Source organism: Podarcis raffonei, chromosome 2 (genome assembly GCF_027172205.1).
Source record: "Podarcis raffonei isolate rPodRaf1 chromosome 2, rPodRaf1.pri, whole genome shotgun sequence".
NCBI lineage: Eukaryota > Metazoa > Chordata > Lepidosauria > Squamata > Lacertidae > Podarcis > Podarcis raffonei.
Window position 1 is genome coordinate 74,239,700 of NC_070603.1, and position 21,172 is coordinate 74,260,871.

The 21,172-nt window shown below is 41.0% G+C and overlaps 1 protein-coding gene across 6 annotated transcripts in view; it reads right to left on the reverse strand.

The window, feature by feature from the left end:
* Window positions 1–21,172, reverse strand: part of LOC128408176 (semaphorin-3D-like) — a 63,357-nt gene that overhangs the window by 37,238 nt on the left and 4,947 nt on the right. For 2 of the 6 annotated variants that reach the window (XM_053377480.1, XM_053377481.1), the window contains exon 2: window positions 2,245–2,459. In XM_053377480.1, coding sequence (XP_053233455.1) covers window positions 2,245–2,380 — 136 coding nt within the window. In that variant the 5' untranslated portion in view covers window positions 2,381–2,459. Of the gene's footprint in view, window positions 1–2,244; window positions 2,460–8,275; window positions 8,376–17,659; window positions 18,078–21,172 lie in introns of those variants that run through there. The other 4 variants (XR_008328990.1, XM_053377477.1, XM_053377479.1 and 1 more) reach the window with 4 other exon arrangements.

Consider the following 21,172-nt stretch of genomic DNA (forward strand, 5'->3'; position numbering starts at 1 on the left):
GAAAGGGCTGAACTCCTCAATGCCTTCTTTGCCTCAATCTTCTCCGATAAAGAAAACAATGCCCGACCTGAAGAATTTGGAGCAAATGATTCAGCAGAGGAAACACAGCCCAGAATAACTAAGGAGATAGTACAAGAATACTTGGCTAGTCTAGATGTATTCAAGTCTCCAGGGCCAGATGAACTGCATCCAAGAGTATTAAAAGAACTGGCAGGTGTGATCTCAGAACCACTGGCAGTCATCTTTGAGAATTCCTGGAGAACAGGCGAAGTCCCGGCAGACTGGAGGAGAGCAAATGTTGTCCCTATTTTCAAAAGGGGGAAAAGAGAGGACCCAAATAATTACCGCCCAGTCAGTCTGACATCAATACCAGGGAAGATTCTGGAGCAGATCATTAAGCAAACAGTCTGTGAGCACCTAGAAAGGAATGCTGTGATCACCAATAGTCAGCATGGATTTCTGAAAAATAAGTCATGTCAGACTAACCTGATCTCGTTTTTTGACAGAATTACAAGCCTGGTAGATGAAGGGAACGCAGTGGATGTAGCCTACCTTGATTTCAGCAAGGCATTTGACAAGGTGCCCCATGATATTCTTGTAAAGAAGCTGGTAAAATGCGGTCTTGACTATGCTACCGCTCAGTGGATTTGTAACTGGCTGACTGACCGAACCCAAAGGGTGCTCATCAATGGTTCCTCTTCATCCTGGAGAAGAGTGACTAGTGGGGTGCCACAGGGTTCTGTCTTGGGCCCGGTCTTATTCAACATCTTTATCAACGACTTGGATGATGGACTCAAGGGCATCCTGATCAAATTTGCAGATGACACCAAACTGGGAGGGGTGGCTAACACCCCAGAGGACAGGATCACACTTCAAAACGACCTTGACAGATTGGAGAACTGGGCCAAAACAAACAAGATTAATTTTAACAGGGAGAAATGTAAAGTATTGCACTTGGGCAAAAAAAATGAGAGGCACAAATACAAGATGGGTGACACCTGGCTTGAGAGCAGTACATGTGAAAAGGATCTAGGAGTCTTGGTTGACCACAAACTTGACATGAGCCAACAGTGTGACGCGGCAGCTAAAAAAGCCAATGCAATTCTGGGCTGCATCAATAGGAGTATAGCATCTAGATCAAGGGAAGTAATAGTGCCACTGTATTCTGCTCTGGTCAGACCTCACCTGGAGTACTGTGTCCAGTTCTGGGCACCACAGTTCAAGAAGGACACTGACAAACTGGAACGTGTCCAGAGGAGGGCAACCAAAATGGTCAAAGGCCTGGAAACGATGCCTTATGAGGAACGGCTAAGGGAGCTGGGCATGTTTAGCCTGGAGAAGAGGAGGTTAAGGGGTGATATGATAGCCATGTTCAAATATATAAAAGGATGTCACATAGAGGAGGGAGAAAGGTTGTTTTCTGCTGCTCCAGAGAAGCGGACACGGAGCAATGGATCCAAACTGCAGGAAAGAAGATTCCACCTAAACATTAGGAAGAACTCTGTAAGAGCAGTAAGAGCTGTTCAACAGTGGAATTTGCTGCCAAGGAGTGTGGTGGAGTCTCCTCCTTTGGAGGTCTTTAAGCAGAGGCTTGACAACCATATGTCAGGAGTGCTCTGATGGTGTTTCCTGCTTGGCAGGGGGTTGGACTCGATGGCCCTTGTGGTCTCTTCCAACTCTATGATTCTATGATTCTATTCTAAGTTTGCCACTTGAAGGAAGAAGAAAAATGAGAGAAGCAAAATCTCTGCAACACAAGCTAATTGAAAAAAAATATGTCTAGATCTTCTGAATTGGTTGGCATCCGTTTGTCTCAGGAAACAATAGAAAAGTGCGCCTTTGGGGGATCCTCTAGATCCCAACAGAATAAGTTAACATCTGCGCATCTATTGTGCTCACCTGAAAGGGCCCAGAGAGTTCACCTGCAAGTCATTTAAGATTAGAAAGTACAAAAGAGCAGAACAAAGAGTCTCAGATGGACTGTTCATCCTATATTAATGTGGCTTGAATGGATTGCATATATTCAGATGCCTGAGGTAGTAGAAGAGGCTTAACTTTCAGAGAGGGTCACAGGATGAGAATTTTGGATTAGTGAATGTGACAAAGGGGAAGGTGTGTGTGGGAACCCTTAGGTCAGATACACAGCCTGCATCTGCCTTGTCTTTGTCCTCCTGTGTGGATTAGTTATGGCTCAGGGTGTCCATCCTAGGAACTTACTTGAAAGACTGGCAAGACAAGTCCTACCTTGATATGAGAGGCGGAGGCGAGGGACCCACTGCTTCCAGGGAGTACCGTTCTCAACTGTCAGCAAAACAACCCAAGCCACTAGGACTATGTTGGTGGTGAAGCAGCAGCACCTACAGAAAGTCAAGCTGATCATCCCCTCGTCACAGTCAATAATTCCTATGTCAGCAATAACGTCTTGCTCATAGATGCATTTTCTTGCCAGAGAGAGTCACCTGAAAGAGAAATGGAAAAGATTCCTTACTAGACTCACAGGTACTAGGAGGTCTAGTGAATGTAGCCCAGTCATTCATTGTCCCAATTCCCCTTTTCTTCCATCGTGAACCTTTCTGGGTGGGCTGGATCTGGCCACGTTTCTGATCTAGAAATATATTGGTAGCTAGCATATGAGAAGTGTAAATACTCAGGATGTTTAGGTTAAAACTACCATTTCAGTTACTTTAAGTGTGGGTCCCTCTGCATTCTGCTTTAAAGCAGAGGCTTTTCCTTCTGTTAAACAAAATGTCAAAATATTTCAGTTTTTCCTCTTTGTGACTGACTTATTTTCCTTAGTCCCGGTTCAGCCTTGGCAAGCTACTATCCTGGCAACAAGGATCCTGTCAGATTGTGGATAATTAAAAAAGGATGCACTTGTCTTGCCAAGACTTGAAACCTGATCGTATGCATATTTATTTGGGAGTAACGGTCTAACTCAGGGATGGGGAGTCTGCAGCTCTCTCTATTCAATAATATTGAATAATGCACCTCCCATCATCCCTGCATTGGCCATTCTGGGTGGGACTGATGGGAGTCCAATCCCATTGGTCCCATTCAGCATGGCCAATGCTCAGGGATGATGGGAGGTTCAGTCACTGGAGAGTCACAAGTTCCCCATCGTGGGTCTAACTGTGACAGTGACTAAATGTGTCTCATACATTTGAACATGGTTTGTGCTGGAGATGTATAAAGTGGGAGGTGAGCATGATTTAAAGCAGAGGTGGAAAAAGGATGCTCTACTTTTCTCCTTTGATATGCCTGCCCATGAATGAATTTCTCTAAGCAGACTCCCTTCTGATCTCAGAGCCTAGCCAAAGGAAAAAGCATTCTACACAAGAAATTGCCCCTTTTATAGTTATTCAATGGATTTTAAAAAAAGAAAACACATGGGCCTGCCATGTCGCATTTAGTTACCCACTAAAGTCCTGCTGAATGCAGTGGAACATACTTCAAAGTAAGTATGCACAAGGCTGTAGATTTACAACTATATGTTTCTTTAAACTTGGGAGAGGGGTACAGGACTGGTGGCCCTCTAGATGTTGTTGGGACTCTAGCTCTTGTCCATTGGTCGCACTGGCTGGGGTTGATGAGAGTTGTGGTCCAAAAACATCTGGAGGGCCACAGGTTCTGTACTACAAACACTGAAATGTTTGCCAGAGGCAGGAAGTTCATTTTGACATTTTGTTCCATAGGGCTTGTGTTTGGAGATGACCCAGAGTGAAAGTAGATTCTGGCTCTCATTCTATGGAAGAAAATAAGTTCAAATGTAATCAGGGAGGCCACAAAAGGGGCAGAGGAAACAGGAAGAACAGGTACAAACATGGTGCTTCCATGCCTTGTATACTATTGAAGGATGTTATGATCAGTCTATCAGTTAACATAAACTCTTCATATGAGTATGGAAAAGTCCAGGTCTTTAGGATAACGGAAGATGCCTGATGAAATCTGTCCTATTTTGGTGGCATCAAATTGTGAATGTTTTTCAGTGCTCAAAATCTATTTATATCAAGTTGGGGGAAATGTCCACATATGTCTCCAAATGAAAACTACGTTTCTAAAAGTAGGATTTTGAAAATTGGCCACTAAAATCTTTGCACTTAAAACAGTGTTTCCCAAAGTGGGCAACCCCTGGGAGGCGCTGGAATGATGCAGGGGAGCAGTAGTAGTCTCAGGTGCAATTGGGGGGCAGTGAATAAAGCTAAATGTGGTGGAAGCATAAGGAAAGAATAGAAGAAAATGATATTTGGAAAAACCATTTGTACATGTTTCATCTGTTGTGCAATGACACTTATTGCGAGGTTGGGTGCCAGCCCCACCCCTGGGGCAGATTGGACTGAGCCAGCAGACTTCACTCCAGTCCGCCCCATGGGTTTTTACAACACCTTTCTTGTAGGACATAGGCAGAAATATAGAAACATAAAATAACGCAAATTTGTCACTGCATCTTCCTGTTTGTTCACTTAAAGAAGGTAGAAGGTATTCAGGAGAGTAAGCAAGGTAAAGGTAAATGACCCCTGGACGGTTAGGTCCAGTCAAAGGCAACTATGGGGTACGGCGCTAATCTCGCTTCAGGCAGAGGGGGTGGCGTTTGTTCACAGACAAACAATCATATACTAATATACAAAAGTATATATCAACTGGGAGCTTAATTTGTAATCCACAAGCCAGTTTAATTTGCTGCATAACTGCTTTTAAGATGATGTAGTATCTCCTGTAATCCTAACATGGCATCACTGCTGTTACAGAAAAGCATTCTCATCCATCCTATCATATGCAAAAATGATGCAATATTTCTAAAAATTTGAATCTGGCAGGAAGCCCTGGGCAGTGCCACATGTGATTATTGTTCCGGGAAACAACAATGAAAGATCAACATTTTCTGCAGGAAATAAATGAAATGTGAAAGTAAAACATGTGAGTATTTGCCTCTTTATTTATTTACAAGTTTTTTTCTACCACATCCTCCCGTCCTTCCACCTTAGGAGCACAGGTTGGCTTACAATAATAAGTGTATAACATGCAACCTATTACTGCTCAAAATATATATTTTAAAAAGAGCAACAAAAGAACTAAATAGACAATAGGATGCTTAATACTGGCTCTGTTGTCAATCACCAGCTACACAAATAAGTCTTCAATTGTTGTTTAATCTGAACGTTCCCTAGGAGGGAATTCCTGTAGTAGGGCGAGGGTGGGGTCTCATCACAGAACATGTTCTTTTTTGGTTCCCTGTTCTCCTCAACTCAGCCAATGGAGTGTCTACTTTAAAACACCCATGTACCTGAATGGTGGGCACCACAGTTTGGGAACCCCTGAACTACATGATTCTGTAAATAGAAGGAAGCAGAAACTTGGTGCTAGGGCTTGGAAAGGGAAGGACCCTCCTGTTAAATAAGACAAATGCACAGTACATTATTTAATGTAACAGTGAATGATTGAAATGCAAAAACAATGTTGTTTCTTCATTTCTAAGAACTCATCTAAGGTTTTAGCAACTGCTCAGACTTATGTCTGATTAAACATGGTTAGAAACAGGCTAGAACTTGTATTTCACAGCATTGCTGCTAGCAAGCTTCAGATCCAGCTGTTGGTTTTGCCCATGCCAATGGGATTGCCTTAGCTTAAGTGATGGGTGTGACATTGTTTTAAAGTGAAAGTATGTTAATTTGATGGTTTGTGTGAATCAAACCACCTAAATGTATGGTAATTCACATTCCCCTGAAGCAAAAGCAACCCCCCAACCACTACTACACAGACTGAAAAGTTTCATTCAAAGCCAGCTTGTTTTCTACCAACTTCTGTCTCCTCTGTATTCCTGATGAGAGTAAATCACAGTCCAAACTATAAGCCATTACCTAAATGCATATCTTAGAGGTGAACAGAATAAGCAGTTTATCATAGCCATGATTTATGCATTACAGTGGGAGAGCAAGTTTCTAATGGATGGAACTGATCTGTAGATGATAAATCTAAGCATAATTTAAACACTGAGCATATGGAAGTTTCCTATCTTCCCAAGATCTCCCTAGTATTACATTCCTTTTCTCTTTAACTTAACACTAACGTGTCCACGGTATGCAATAGGCTGCCAGGTTAACATTAAAAAAATGAAAGGCTCTCTGAAACTATGATTCTAGTTTTATGACATGCCATGGAGAAATAGGGATTTTTTAAAAACTGGCGTAAGCCTAAGGGAAATATTTATTCATTTATCTGGAGTATTTTTACTCCACTCTCTATAAAAGTACTCCAGAACATCTTATAAAGATAAATAAAACACTCAGGTTTACAAGCTGAAAGGCACAACACAAAAGGAAAAGAGATTGGGTGGGAGAAGGAAAAAAGAAAAACCATGCTCTAGTTTACAAGGTGACACCCACCCCCAAGAGCAGATGGACCTTCCACTGTGGGCTGCTTGCAGTTAAAAAATAGGGCTTCCAAGAAATTGCCTTGGGTCTTGACCTTTCTTTGCAGAGCATATTGTCCTCCTCATTGGTTCATATGATTGAGGTGGTCCCAATGTTCTGGAGCAAATAATTTTCCTTTAAAACAAAGGTCTTACACAATAAGGGCAATCTAGCCATCCTGCTCAGTTTTCTGACCCATGCCTCCTTCCTATAGCAGTTCTTATGATGACAGGCATCATGCACTTATGCTGAGTTTGTACATTGCCATATTAATGTGTCTGTCTGTGTATGGCTATAATATCTAGTTCAGTTTCCCATGTAGATATTCTTGGACTTGCTGAGAGTTTCCAAGCCAGTGGCAAGGTGCCTTGGAGGATCCACCTGGCAAGCCAAGGGTGTGTTAGCTACTGTATGGAGACCTACTGTCCTCACACAAGGATAAGTTAACACGTAAGCAAGTTCTGCAACACTGTTGTCTCCAGGACAACAAGCAGCCAAATTGCCACCTAATGCAATCCCTGATCAAATTGACATAGTGGCCATCACTACATAGAGAACAGAACAACGTATGTAGGAAAGAACAAAAAGAAAGAAAAGAACAATGTTTGTGTGGGCTTTGCTGTTTCAGCTAGATCAGGAGTTGGAAACCCGTGGCTCTCCAGATGCAGCTGAACAACAACTTCCATCACTTGTAGCCATTGGCTATGCTGGCTGGGACCAATGAAGTCTGGAGGACCAGAGGTTTCTCACCACTGTACTAGTATCATCTTTCACTTCCTGCTGGAATGAACTCCACTTCACTATGAAGTGACCATTCATCCTGGTTTGATGGTCCTTTGTTATTACATACCTGGCTCCTCATCTTATAGTACTTCTATATGAGATGCCCCATCCCTGCTGAGGTACATCTTGCATAAGGCAAGGAGAATTCATTCTTCCCAAGCCCAGTGTTTTCTCTGTTGAATGCTGATCCAATTGGCATTATTTTAGGCTCAGTACTGAACTACAAGATACTTTTACAGGTTAGCTTTGAGGTAATTTTTCAGTCAGCAGTCTACTCAATAATCTACTAACCACCTTCATTTTGTTCCCAGCCCTGTAATCACATCACAGCATTATTCAAGTGTGACCTTGGCATAATTTCAGTATGCACCATCTAGAATCAATTTATCTAAATTGGATCATTTGGCTCAACTGCAATAGACTGACTGTGGTTAAGTGAAGGGGTTTAGGGTTTTGAAACAGCCAGGATGCTATTGTCATTTACCAACCACTAACAGTGTGTTCTCATTGGAATCCTAGTGGATTCTGGCATATGTTATGCGTATCTTTTTACTTCTTGATTGTTTTCTAAATGATTCACAAGCTTGTGTGATCCCATTACAGTTTGGGCAGCCAGCACAATGAGTAACGCTTGGAATTCAAGACTGGAGTCAACGATTCCAGGATGCAACTCAGGAAGTAGTCAGTGAAGATAACAATGGGCAGCAGGCCGATATACAAAATGTAACAAGTATACGCTATGAACTTTGCAGACAAAGGACACATAATCTTTACAGGAGGAAAAAGAGCCCCAGTTGGATCAAGTATTGACTTGTCAAAGTATTAGCACTGTCAGAGGTAGAGCCAAGGAGCTTTCTGATAGCTCCACCATCCTTTCAAGAGCTATTAACTGAACTGGTGTTATATTCATGTGTGACCATGAATAAAATTAATCTTTATTTATGTTATTACTGTTGCAATCCTGGAGCAGGTCAAACACTGGTGAAGGGATCGTTATATGTGGCAGAAGCATCTCTCTGCTGCAGAGGAGGAAGGACTGCTATTGGGACAACACTTATGCTCTCAGAGGCCCTTGGTACACCCACCACAGAAAGCTTTGCAGGTGTAGACATCATCATCATCATCAAATTTCCATACTGCCCTTCATTCAAGGATCACAGGGCTGTTTACAGTATAAAAACAAAAACACATACCATAATAACAAACCAAAACAATATGCCTTTTAGAGTTTAAAGGGCCATTGGATTGCTCAATTAGCCAAAGGCATGCCACTAGTTCCATTGGTGATGGGGCTGAAACAGAATATATGCCTAACACCTGGGGCAGTGCCAGTTCCAGATAGTTTAAGGCAAGGGGATATACTCACCTCTTGATCCTAATGATGTCTTTGGAAGTGACAATTTGGCAGTTTTAGGAATAAATCAGAGTGCGAAGTCAATCACTGAAAGTTAAGAGAATCCATGGACTGGTATATCCCAGAGAAATTACTCATGCCAATCTCTTTAGATAACAGCATTTTACTCTTTCACAAGAGTACTTTGTTTCTAGCTGGTATGCACTGCCTTTTCAGGGGATATTAAACTACTTCTATCCACCTTTGCTTTGACCCTATGTTGAGAGACAAAATATTGGCTGCCCCATGTTCCCTTGCACTGAGCAAGGGAGGATGCTGCTTTTGACAAGGGTGTCCAACCTATTTCCCCCAAGAGATCAGCAGCTGTTACTCTCTGTTCTGGAGTTGTTTGCCACCTACAGAACTTTATGTCATGGGGTGACATACAAATGTAATTCATAAATACATGAATTGAATGACTACATGATAAAGAGACAGTGCATTCATTCATTCATTCATTCATTCATAGGCTTTCTTGTCTTCTGATTCCCCTTTTGCTTTCAATGGGCATATTACTGTGGTTTTGCCTAAAGTAGTTCTAGGAATTAGGGACTTGACATAAGAACCTTAATAGTACGGACTCATATGTTCCTGGATAGGTGATTCATGTCCACAGGGGGGGTCTCAAACCAAGGCTCTATAGTATGTGGGTGTGGATGGGTGTGCTAGAGAAACAGCAGCTTTGGATATAAAATATAAGATGCAACATCTTAGAGTTAAGGGTCATCTGATAGTCTTACATAGCATTAAGGTTTTAGTTCTTTTTCTTCAATACAGTGAAAGGAGAAGGATGCAGCTGCAGCAAACGCCTGGGCTGGGTCAATAAGCAGCAGCTGTCACTTTTCTCCAAATGAGATGGCAGAAATGAAAGGAAACAAATTCCTCTCCTTTTCTAGGCCCCTTTCCTTTACTCATCTATTTCTTCTGAAACTGATTTTTGTAGAGGCCTTTTTCCTTCTGTGCCAGGCTCTGTATGTGAATAGCATCCAGAAAACCCTTCAATCATTTAGTTTTTCATCCATTTATGGGATAAAGGAAGAACAACTGTTTGTGGCACCTGCACAGTAGCTGGCCCAACACTGCCAAAATATGGCCTCTTTAATGGAAGCCATGCTGGGTTGAGGACAATGCAGCACAAGAGGCAAAGATTGTTTCACATCTACATTTTTATTATTGTTATCATTATCATTATTATGAACATTACTTCTATACTACTTTAATTTTTTAAAAAAACCTCTAAGCAGTTTATAGCATATCTTAAAATATCACAAATACGTCCCAAAATATCAGAACAAAACATTGCAAATGAAAATGAAATACAAAAAGAAAAATCCACATTTAAGGCAGCATAATAAGCAGCAAAACAGAATTCTCTCTAATAAACATTAAAAAAGTAAAAAGTAAAAATGCAATAAATAACCCTACAGGTTAAAGCAGGGATAGCCAATGCTGTATCCTCCTGATGATGTTTAACTGCTACTCCCATCATCCCTGACTATTGGCCATGTTGGTTGAGGCTTCTGGGAGTTGTAGTTCAACATCTGGAGGGTACTGTGTTGGCTACCCCTGTGTTAAAGCATTGTCTGTGGCTAAACAAAGTAGCTGAAGGAGATACATAACATAACAACTACATAACACTCTATGCCCAGTAACATTTTCCAAGCAAACTTTTAGCACTCTTTCACATGCAAACCTCACTCTCAGCCATTTTACCAACCATACCTCTAACACAGTTAACCCCTAGCCAACAACTAGTCACAAGACTAACAGCATTAAACATAATTTACAACTAGTTCACTCAATCACCTTAATCTCAAGCAATATAGCAGCAGCATAACCACTCCCTCCTTGTCTCCCACCCAGGTAGGGTCTTACTCTCTCACACTGAGTGGTATAAAGCAACTGTATTACACACAAAAACCATATAACCCTGACTGTCACTCTGGGCAGTAAAAACACAATTCCAATTACCACCCAGCATATCAGATAGGAGTTTCTAACGGACACAATGCTTTTGGAAGGCCCCCTTGGTAAAACATTGCTTGGATGCTTGCCTGGAAAAGGCAATGGAGCATATGTGCCATTCATTTCAGTACTGTACTGACCCAGCTCAGAATGGTATGGAGAATCTTTATTTATTAATATGTGCAGAGTGCACTGACAACCCCCAAAGGGAACGTATAAAAAACAAATGTGTGTGCCTAAAGATTGAATAGCGCATCAAAAGCAACATAATCCTTGAAAGACCTACATTCCTCAGTGCCCTTTACATAGGGATTCCTTCATGTGGGATGAAACTGACACCCATCACCTGTCTAACATATGGTCTGACATTTAGCTATTCATTTTGCCAGATTCATAGCAGAAGCTTATAATGTCTACTCAAAAGTAAGTCACACTGAATTTTACTCCTAGGAAACCGAGTATAGGACTGAAACCTTATAGTTGAAACTACAGGACAATACAAAGCCAAAGGTATGCATTTCCAGCCATCTTATACTGTCTGCCATCAATGTCCCTTATGATTGGATAATCTACACTGAAAATAGTTCAATGTAGTTTCGTTAACTGAAAGTGGAATAAAAGAAACATTCTTTGCTATAGTGTTCACTGGGATAGCCAATGTAGTGCCCTCCAGATGTTGTTGTTCTACAACTCCCATCATTCCAGACTACTGGCAGTGTTGTCTGGGGCTGATGGGAGTTGGAAGTCCAAAACATCTGCAGGGCACTGCATTGGCTGCTCCTGGTGTACAGATTGATTTATTTTGCTTGTTATTATCTCTGGTGAAACAGGCTTTGCAGAATCTGAAAGGCCTGCAAAACCTGTGAACAGAGATAATTGTGTGGTAAGTGTGCACATGAAATACAGCAGCTCCCAAATATCAAAAACAGTATCACATTTTAAAGAAGCTGATTTCTCAGTCTTGTTGTGATAAACCTGTGATGGAAAACCAAAGAATCCTCGCTTACAATAAAAACGTGGATGTTAAGAGTAGGCTGAAAGAGAAAATAGCAACATATTGCAGAGCTGGGACCAGGGGTGGAATAGTATAAGGCTTGTAGGTCAGGACTGAGGGGCATCGTGTGTGGTCATATACACAACACTTGTCTGACTCAAACAAGCGTAATCCACTCATCACTGTCATGAGCAGTCAGTTCATTGAAAGAGTAGCATAGGATTTCAATACAGAGGCTTTTCACCTCTAGGTCATCTGCTCAAATCTTGATCAGGGCAATGCATGCCAAGAGTAACTGTGGCTGCTATCTGTACAAAAGCCTCTGTGAAATAAGTGGGTGGTCTCAGGCACATTCCCGGGCACACATGTCACCAACACAGCCCTGGTCCCATCCTAGCAGCCCAAGGATGTCTGAAGATCATATCTACTCTATAGGTGTCTGTCTGGGGCAAGAGGGGAGAATGTTAATGGGGAAAATGGGAGCAGATGAAGTAGGCAGGGAAACAGCCTTGTTCAACTGCACCTGTTTTAGGAATTCTGCAGCTGACTTTGCTAAAACTGAGCTAAGAGAATGGCAATGTTAAAAACTATGTTCAAAATGGAAAGCTCCACAAAATAAAATGAAATAAAGGAAGATTTAAAGGGCACATTAAGAGCCTATGATCCCAGTCTTTCAGGTTGTAGCTGATCAATGTATTTCAGAACTAAGCATTCAATCTGCTGTTTCTCTTAAAACCCTAGTTCTGAACTCATTAAGTCTCTCTCCCTCCCTGGTTTGAAACATGAAAGCTATACAGTATTTTCTTTTAATAAAAAAGCTCCCCCCTCTAATCTGTACTCTTCCTTGCTTCCTGCTGTAATTGGAATAGTAGGAGTGGGTGTAGGAGGGCTTGTAAGGGTCCAGGGAAAGTATTTTAATGAGCATAATAGGGAGGGGATGGGGTGAGTCTTCTCTCTTATCTGTTTCTTGTCAAAGATTTTCAGTTGGGATTGCTGTAAATTATGTCTTGGTTTTGAGGTGGCCTTTCTGAACTATTCTGCGCTCCTTCACTGTCTTAGAAGCAGTGCCCCTTTCTTTGGCGCAAGTTATCCCTGTCTGACCTTTGCCCTTCCTAGATTGCCTTATTCCTCAGTGCGCCTCTCTGCTGTCTCTGAAAGATCTCAGAATCTATGGGCAATGTCTCATGTTACCTTTTCTGGACAAGGCTATTAGAGACTTGCCTCCTATGAAGTCACTGGGAGTAAATCCCAGTAGCAAAGTTGGTAAGGTCAGGACAGTGGAATTAGGTTGACATCCTTTGGTGTTTTGTTCTTCAGATCAGAGAACAAGCCTTTGTGAGAACAGAAGTATTAATGTGAGTCCAGCTATGGTGCACAACCTGCTCTGTACTATTGCTTCTCCATGTGATTTCTTTGCTAGCCTGTTTGGTTATCATGAGTCCATCCCTTTGGTCAGAGCTTGATGGTGTCTCAAGAACTGAATTATTGAAGAGCATAGATCCAGAACCGCTATGGAATTATGTGGAGACAAAGGGTAATACTAGTGCCATGTAAAATGTATATGGTCCCCCACTCTGCCAAATAACATTAACTTTTTGGGCTATCAGTATGCTTCTAATTGTTGGTTAGTGAGCTAGTAGCTGAAGACTTCATCTCACTAGAAGTTTTTATGGATAATACAAAACACAGAAGATGTGTGTGTCACATTTCCTGTTAGCAACCAGAATCTTGCTGCTCCCTAAACTGGCACAATCAAGTTTTGGTTAACCATACAATAGGATACTTTGAGCTACAAACAACCCCCTCTCAAGAATTGACCAGCATGGCCTTCATTCCCTGTGGAGAAACAGTAGAGCTTATCCAAAACCAAGGGAACTTCAAGATGCTTGAGAAGAACTGAAAAGGGAACGCTGTCTCCATATATAAAATGGCCAGCTCACAATTCTTTAGCCCTTAACCACAAGACATTACATATTCAACGACAGTGAATTAAATGAGTTTACTGAGGTTAAAGTAAGTGGGAGAAAGCAATATGGTACAAAACACTGCCCAAAAAAATGCATTTAGGTGGATGTTGGAGGTACACAGTAACTTCTGGACATGCTCAACTATAAAAGATGAGGTTCTTCCATCAAACACTAATGCCTGCATAATACTGGAGCCGCTAAACTAAAATACCCTCAGCTTTTATCAAACTAAACATTTATGGCTTTGCCCCTGCCTGTCTCCCTTCTAGGTTGGTCCATCAGATCTCTTACTTCCTTGTACATTTCTATTGCCGGGCAGGTGAACCACCTTGAGATTTTCGGATGAAAGGCAGTATACTAAACAAACAAACAAAAATAAAAATAAATAAGTAAAAATAAATAAAATAAAATAAAGTAAAGTAAAATAAAATAAAACAAAACAAACATGCATAGGATTGTGCTGCCATGGTGTTCTTACATAAGTTTGCTCTCTTCAGCCTTCTTTTGCTGTTCCTCCACTTCTTTCCCAAAGTTCTTACTGAGGTGTATTTTAGGGCTGATTTAGCTAATTTTGGAATATCGTCACCTCTCATTTATCTTCCTTAATGCAGTATTTCAAATACAGGAACTTGGAACAAAAGCAGATTGCTGTGTGGGCTCTCCTCCCTTGAATGGGCTCTTTCTGCAATCTTCCATGGGGTTGTATTTATAGGAAGAAGCAGCTCTAAGAATCTAGGAGCCAAGATTGGCAATAAATCTTATTTCCTACTGTAAACTGTCTCAAATATGTCACCAGAAGAATGGAAAGGTTGGTGTCTGGAGAAAGAAAGTAAATGATGAGAGGATCCTATTTTATAGTTATACAATTGTGGCTATACAATATAGAACATCATCAGCCATTGTCTCGTTACCAATTAAGTATTTCCCATGTGGTGGTTACAATCATTAGGATAACTCTGGTCACATGACAAATCAAGCGCTACTGTGCTTCTGCAGCTGCTTGGTAATTCAGGACAGCAAAACAGCAAAACTTGTAGCTTGCTGCACATGTACTACAGTAAAGTGATTACAGAGCAAATAAATCTCCTCTTCACAAAAAAGAAAAGGCGGTAGCAAAATATTCATTTCCCCCATCTCTCTCCCCATAAAGAAAGTGGAATTTTGAAAAAGGTTAGCATTTCCTAAAGGCTCCCGCCAACTTTAAAGCAAATGTGCTTTTATTTCCTCTTAGCTTGCTTTTGAGAACAATTTATCAGATGTGTATAGAGAAGTATGCACACCTTGAGGGAACTGGTAAATTAGAATTATCCTTTAAAATGTGCAGGAGATAGCATCTAATGAAGAGAGAGAAACATATTTCAGATTGTTCTGTATGGTGCTCAAGGATTTGTGGAAAACCTGATTTTTGCTTGACCAGTTTTCATGGAAACATCATTCATGGAATCATAGAACTGTCAAGTTGGAAAGGCCCACAAAGGTCATCTAGTCAAACCCCTGCAAACATTGGGCTCGAACCCACAACCCTGAGATGAAGAGTGGATTGTGAGAGGCAGTAGAACAGGCAAATCTATTGGGTTTATATTTCTTTATCTGGAACATTTTTCAGGTGGTGATGATGGGATTGCCAGATGGGAGTCTTTATTTTCCGTTAGGAATTAGGATTGCTGTTCTAAAGCATAGCCCCAACCCAAAAATTATGTGGTGCAGCAGTGGGCTGCAAACATGCTGTTATGTGCAAGGGTCTGCTTTCACACTTTAGTAAACAGGTGGTCAGAACACTTCTTATTACTGAAGGGACTGGAATGAGTCCCCCACCTCTCCAAAAAAGCAATCAGCACAGATAAAGCTGACAGACATGACTACCAGCTTGGTTCAAAGCTATATGTACCTAGTCCAAATCCAGCAATGCAGCCTTACGTGCCATGTGTTGGATTCAGCAAATGGGTCAACAAGTGCAGAATCTTTATCTTTATTTAATTTCTATCCTGCTTTTTCTCTAAGGAGCCCTGGCAAGCTGAAAAACTTGTGCTGATGGAACAATGGAAACCTTAGTAATATAGACTCCCTTGCCATAGGATACAGTACTTCTGTTACTGGGATGAATTACTAGCTCTCTGACAGTTTCTTTAGCACTGTGGTTATTATCCTATCTGAAGGCAGCAAGCTCTTGTGTGCTGGTGGAAACATATTTTGGTGATTTGAGACCCTGTGCCAGCAAAGTCCTAGTACCAGGCTGTGTGTGTCCCCAAATTCTAGAATCTGAGGAATTACATTAAAAGATTAAAAACCTGATTTGATAGACAATGATGATAATAGTCTATCAACCAACAAATATGGCTGGCACTTTACAAGATGAAATAAAACATCTTTATTTAACAGTGTAAGAATCCTTTGATTATAGCAATACATTTAATTAGTTCAAGAGAAAGTCAATCTCATCCAGACAGTTTAGTAGTCTGGTAAAGACTGATAAAATGAGAAAGAATACAAAGACTGGTTTTCTTGATGTCAAATGGAGCAGCCTGTGGCTGACAGGATAACTGAAGAGAAACACCCCCCCCCAGCAAATATGTAGCCTGGAAAATCATTTTAGAGTTACTGATGAAACTTGGATCAGTATAACCATAGGGGCTCCTTACCCTATATATATACAAAGTCTTAACCTTATCATTAAATGCACTGACCCTAAAGAAAGGCATTAGTGGAGACAGCAATAAAAACAGGCTTAGCCAGGAGTTTCCCATTATAATATGTGACAAACTGATGGAAAATTTATTTTTATTTTGGCTCCTTTTATTAGAATATCTTGGGATAAGCATAATTGAATTGCAGAGCCCTTGAGAAAGCTGGAAAGGTGAGCATGGCTTCTTAATTGTTAAATTTTACACTTCTTCCAAAGAAGCTAACAGCATTGCAGCTTCACAACAACCTTGTTAGGTAAGTTACACAGAAAGATAGGAACTTGTCCACCAACTCCCAGTGAGATTCATACGTGACAGCTGATTCACATTTGCCCCAGGTAATCAATGAGTGTTTATAGTGCTAACCTGAAGAATTCATACATGCCCCCACTCAGCGACAGAACTGGGGAACCATAATCGGCTCTCAGTTCCTTGGCACATGTCCTTGACTGTTTTGGAGATACATATCTCCCCTTCATTCTTTACAGTCAGTGCTTGGCACTACAAATACTAGTTCACATATGAAAGTATCTTGACTGCATGACAGCCTTTAGCAGAAATCTGAACCTGGGTTTATCTCATCCCAAACCAAGTCTAACCTTTGTACCACACTGGCACTCCTAGGGCTTGTGGCTTGAGAAATGTTCTTTCTGTGTTTTGAGTCTTTCCCATTCTCCCACTGCTGCAGCCAACAAGGCGGGGAAATGCCATTCTTGCCTTCTGCATAATCTCTTAGGAGCTGCAGTTCACCAGGTAGCAACCACTGTAGCTTTCCCCCTCTTTTGCAGAGCCAAAGAGAGGGACTTGGGGATCATAATACAGCATTTAAAAAATACGGGAAACTGAAAAAGGATGACAATTTGTGATAGTGTGCCTACAATCATAAACATACTTCTATAATTGTATAATGGGTTTAACTTCAGAATAAACATGGATAAGATTGCATTTGGGCTGCAATCCTAAATATACTTACTAGAAAGCAAGTCCCATTAGACACAATAGGATTTCCTACTGAACACACTTGCAGAGTTTAGGGCTGCAGTTTTAACTTCCTAATTTTATGTATATTTACTCAGAAGAAGATGCACATGGGATCAGTCATGGGACTTGCTTTCTCTATACATTCAAAACCTTTTCACAAAGTTTGCTCTCTACTTCCTACTGCTTGCCAAGATGTTTCTGCCATGAAATATAAACAGTGTACCTATTTCGACTTGACAATGATGGAAGATTACATATTACATGCAAATTCAAGATTGGTTGGTTATATATCCAACCAATGCCATCAATTTTGACAAAAGTATTACTGTTTCATAAAACAATAAATGAGAAAATACAGAACAATCTAATGAAAAAATACAGAACTCTCCCAGCACTGTTTACAAAATATTATGTGTGTGTGCATGCATGTGTGTATGTGTACACACACACACACACACACACACTTTAAAAAACATTGTACTACTCACCTGTCCAAAGCTTTCCTAGTTGAATGCATTCCAGTAAGAGCCAGCTGCGTTGACTTCCACACTACAATCCTGTCTGAAATTCAACAGGGTCTACTGCATAAGAGGACAGCACACAAGCACCTGAAAATTACAGAGAGACTCCAAAGTAGGGGTGGAGTGTACATGCCATGAGGTCATTTAAAGACAGCCTCCATTCATAAAAATAAGAAGCTGCTAGTTAGCAAGCCATCTGCTCTTCCTCATTCCCAGCCTCTACTCAGTTCTTTGGAATCTACAAAAATGCATTGAGATCTGATGACACCTTGTGGTGAATTGGTTTTCTAACTACCAGTAGGTTCTAAATTCAAATTCTGTTCCTGGAACTTTCATGAAACTGCAACCTGGCCATTGCTCATGGTGTTGGTTTTGTTTAGTCGTTTAGTTGTGTCTAACTCTTTATGACCCCATGAACCAGAGCACGCCAGGCACTCCTGTCTCGTGGTAGTCAATTTAAAAAACAATTATGAATAAACCAAATGCAACATGCTTTCACACCCACCCCACCCCACCCCCCATTATGTTAGTACTGTACAATTATCCGAAGTCTGAATCAAGATTTAACATCCCTGGTATTTTTTTTAATTGAACTGATGGGAAATTGAAGAGCTGAATTATGCACTTATGAAAGCTAAATACAGAAGGCAATTGATTTCCAGACTTACATTTTCATTGTTTGATAGTGGATAACCTAGCTATGATTTGAAAGTGGCATGTAGTTCCTGGAAATGGCTCTCCTATCCCCTACTTTCATTTTAACTACTTGTGGTTAGATGCAGACTGGTTGGATGCAGAGGAATGATGAGAAAAACCAGCTGGGGACCCACCAAGCAGCATTCAAAACTCCCATTGTTCTAGGTGCATTTTGTGACAGAGAATTTCATTAATGCAAGCAGTTTATGAGCTCTTGGAATACTGCGCCTAAGATTTCGGATTAAAACTGCCACTGCTGGAACGAAAACGGGACCTTTTTATGCCTCCCCTCTTCCAGCCACTCTCTGAGGACTGGAGACGGGACCCTCATAAGAATATTAGGGGGGTAGGCAGGGAAATTATGGCTTTGTTTTTTGCAGTCTTCAGTTGAGGACTAGACCATGTGAAAAATGAATATAAGATTTTAGCTGCATTTCATTCATTTTCAGCTTTGTGTTGTTACATAAAAAAGTGTACCTAGACATTCCATTGCAGTGCCCATAATCTAGGTTTAAGGTGCCATTTAGCTCCTAGCTTTCATATCTCAGTTTCTAACACTGCTACCAAGGGAAGAAGGCTCAGAGCCCAGGGTGATAAAGAGGTCACAGTGAGAAGAGGGAGAAGACTGGGAAGAAGAGGTGTCAGAAGCTGAGGAGGTAACAGGGCTTAAGGTGAGCTGGGAGAGTGGCAGTCTGTGATGGAGAGAAGTCCAGAATCAGAGGCAGAAGCTGAAGAAGGAAAATGGGAGGAGGCAGGTCAAGAAGCAGAGATGAGTCAGGCTGGTGAAGAGTCATGGGAGTCTCCTCCTCCTGCTGTGACAAGCCTCCTCGTCCTTTTTTGTGCCAGAACCAGAAGAGGCATAAAAAGAGAAGAGATTAGCCATGTGCAGACACTGCCTCCAACTGCTTGGGGGAAAAACCCTGGAGAGAAGGGGACTTAGGCAGCTATGGGAAGGTGGCGACTGCTTCATGAGGGAAGACCTGCTGGAGATGATTCATTGAGCTCATTAGACCTTACACTCCTGTGGAGATCATGTGTTAGCTAATTAAGAGTCCAACTTGCACAGTGTGGTTTACTGCTGGCTCACTCCTGACAACTAGGACCTTCTATCAGTGCCTTGGCACTGGATAAACAGTATGAAATGTTGGTATGTATGCACTGTAAGTAAACTGAAATAAATATTATTATAACCAAAAAACATGCCTTTGCTTGACATGACCACTTTGCTTAACTGTCTCAATTTGACCATATTTCTGTCGAGTTCCAATTAAGCTCCTCTAAATTCAAGGGATTTATTCCTAAATGATTGTGCAAAGGATTTCAGTCTATTTTGTAAAGCACCTTTATAAGCATTTTCCAAGGCCCTGATATGTGATAATTACAGAACATATTATATATGGGAGGAAAATGTTTCCAAAGCAAAACTAGTGATACAAATATAGAAGTATTTGAAAATGATACTATCCTCATTTTTTTATTTGATTGTCACTCTGGTGGTTTATCATGGCCTCAAACATCTATGTGTTTTCTTTATTATTTCTTCTGCTATATCCATGCACAAAGTATTACAGTATCAATACTGTTTTTCTAGTTGTAATGGACAGCTTCAGCCACAAGGGGTCAGAGTGTTCCTATATTTGAGTAGTTTTCAAGATACATGGGATTCTTTTCTATGATCCCCATTCTCTTATTGGTACCTGCCCAACTGCATCTGGCATAGAAATACATCAGGCTACGGATGAGGAACAAAGCTCTCCATCCCTCATCTGCCAAACTCCGTTTGAAAACTTCAGCTGGTATAGAATTCAGTTGCTAGGTTGTTCACTGGGGCAATGCCATACCCTCCAATATTTCTCCAATGAAAACAGGTACTTCCTAAGGAAAAGTGGGACATTCTGAGCTCAAATCAGAAACTGGGATGGCTTATCTAAATCAGGAATGTCCCTGGAAAATAGGGAAACTTGGAGGGTTTGCCATCATCTAAGCCCCCCCCCCCTTTTTGCAAGAGGTCCAGGGGGCAGCAGCACAAAAGTGGGTCTTTTCTGCAGTGGCTCCCTGCTTGTTAATGCTCTCCCCAGGGAGGCTCGCCTGCCTTTATTACATATATCTAGGCACCAGCAAAAATATTTCTCTTCTCTCAGGCCTTTTGCTAATTAAACAATCTATGGCCTTTTAAACTGAGTGGGGGTTATTATTATTATTTTTATTATAGTATGTATTTTTGTGTTTTTATATTGTAAACGCCCAGTGACCTTCGGATGAAGGGTGGTACAGAAATTTTTGCATCATCTTTGCTCAAAAGCAATAAAAATACTGCAACAGGAACCAGTAATGCCTATCTCAAGTAATGATGTGTCAGTTTTAACTAGTTTTTAAAGGGTTAGAGAGGATCTGTCAAGTGAATCTCCTAAAAAATGAAATTCCAAAAGCAGGCTGATACAACCTAGAATGTCCCTAGATTTCACCGCCAGTGTTTAGGCAGCTGGATACAAGAAAGTCTTCTTGGCAGATAATAAATCAAAGAATGAAATAAAACGACAAGGTGTTCCATGAGATACCATGGACCCAAATGATTTAGAGCTTTAAAGATTAAATATAGTCTTTTGAATTGTTCAGCAAAACAGTGTTGTTGAACCAAGTGCTTGGGAGAATGATGCTGAATAGTAGTGTAGGTACTGAGATGATAATAAGGGAAGCATGGATAGTACTCTAACTATTGTGACTACTGCTGAGAGGACACAAAAAAACGGTGAAACCTGTCAATGTTGCAGAAAGGAAGTTGGG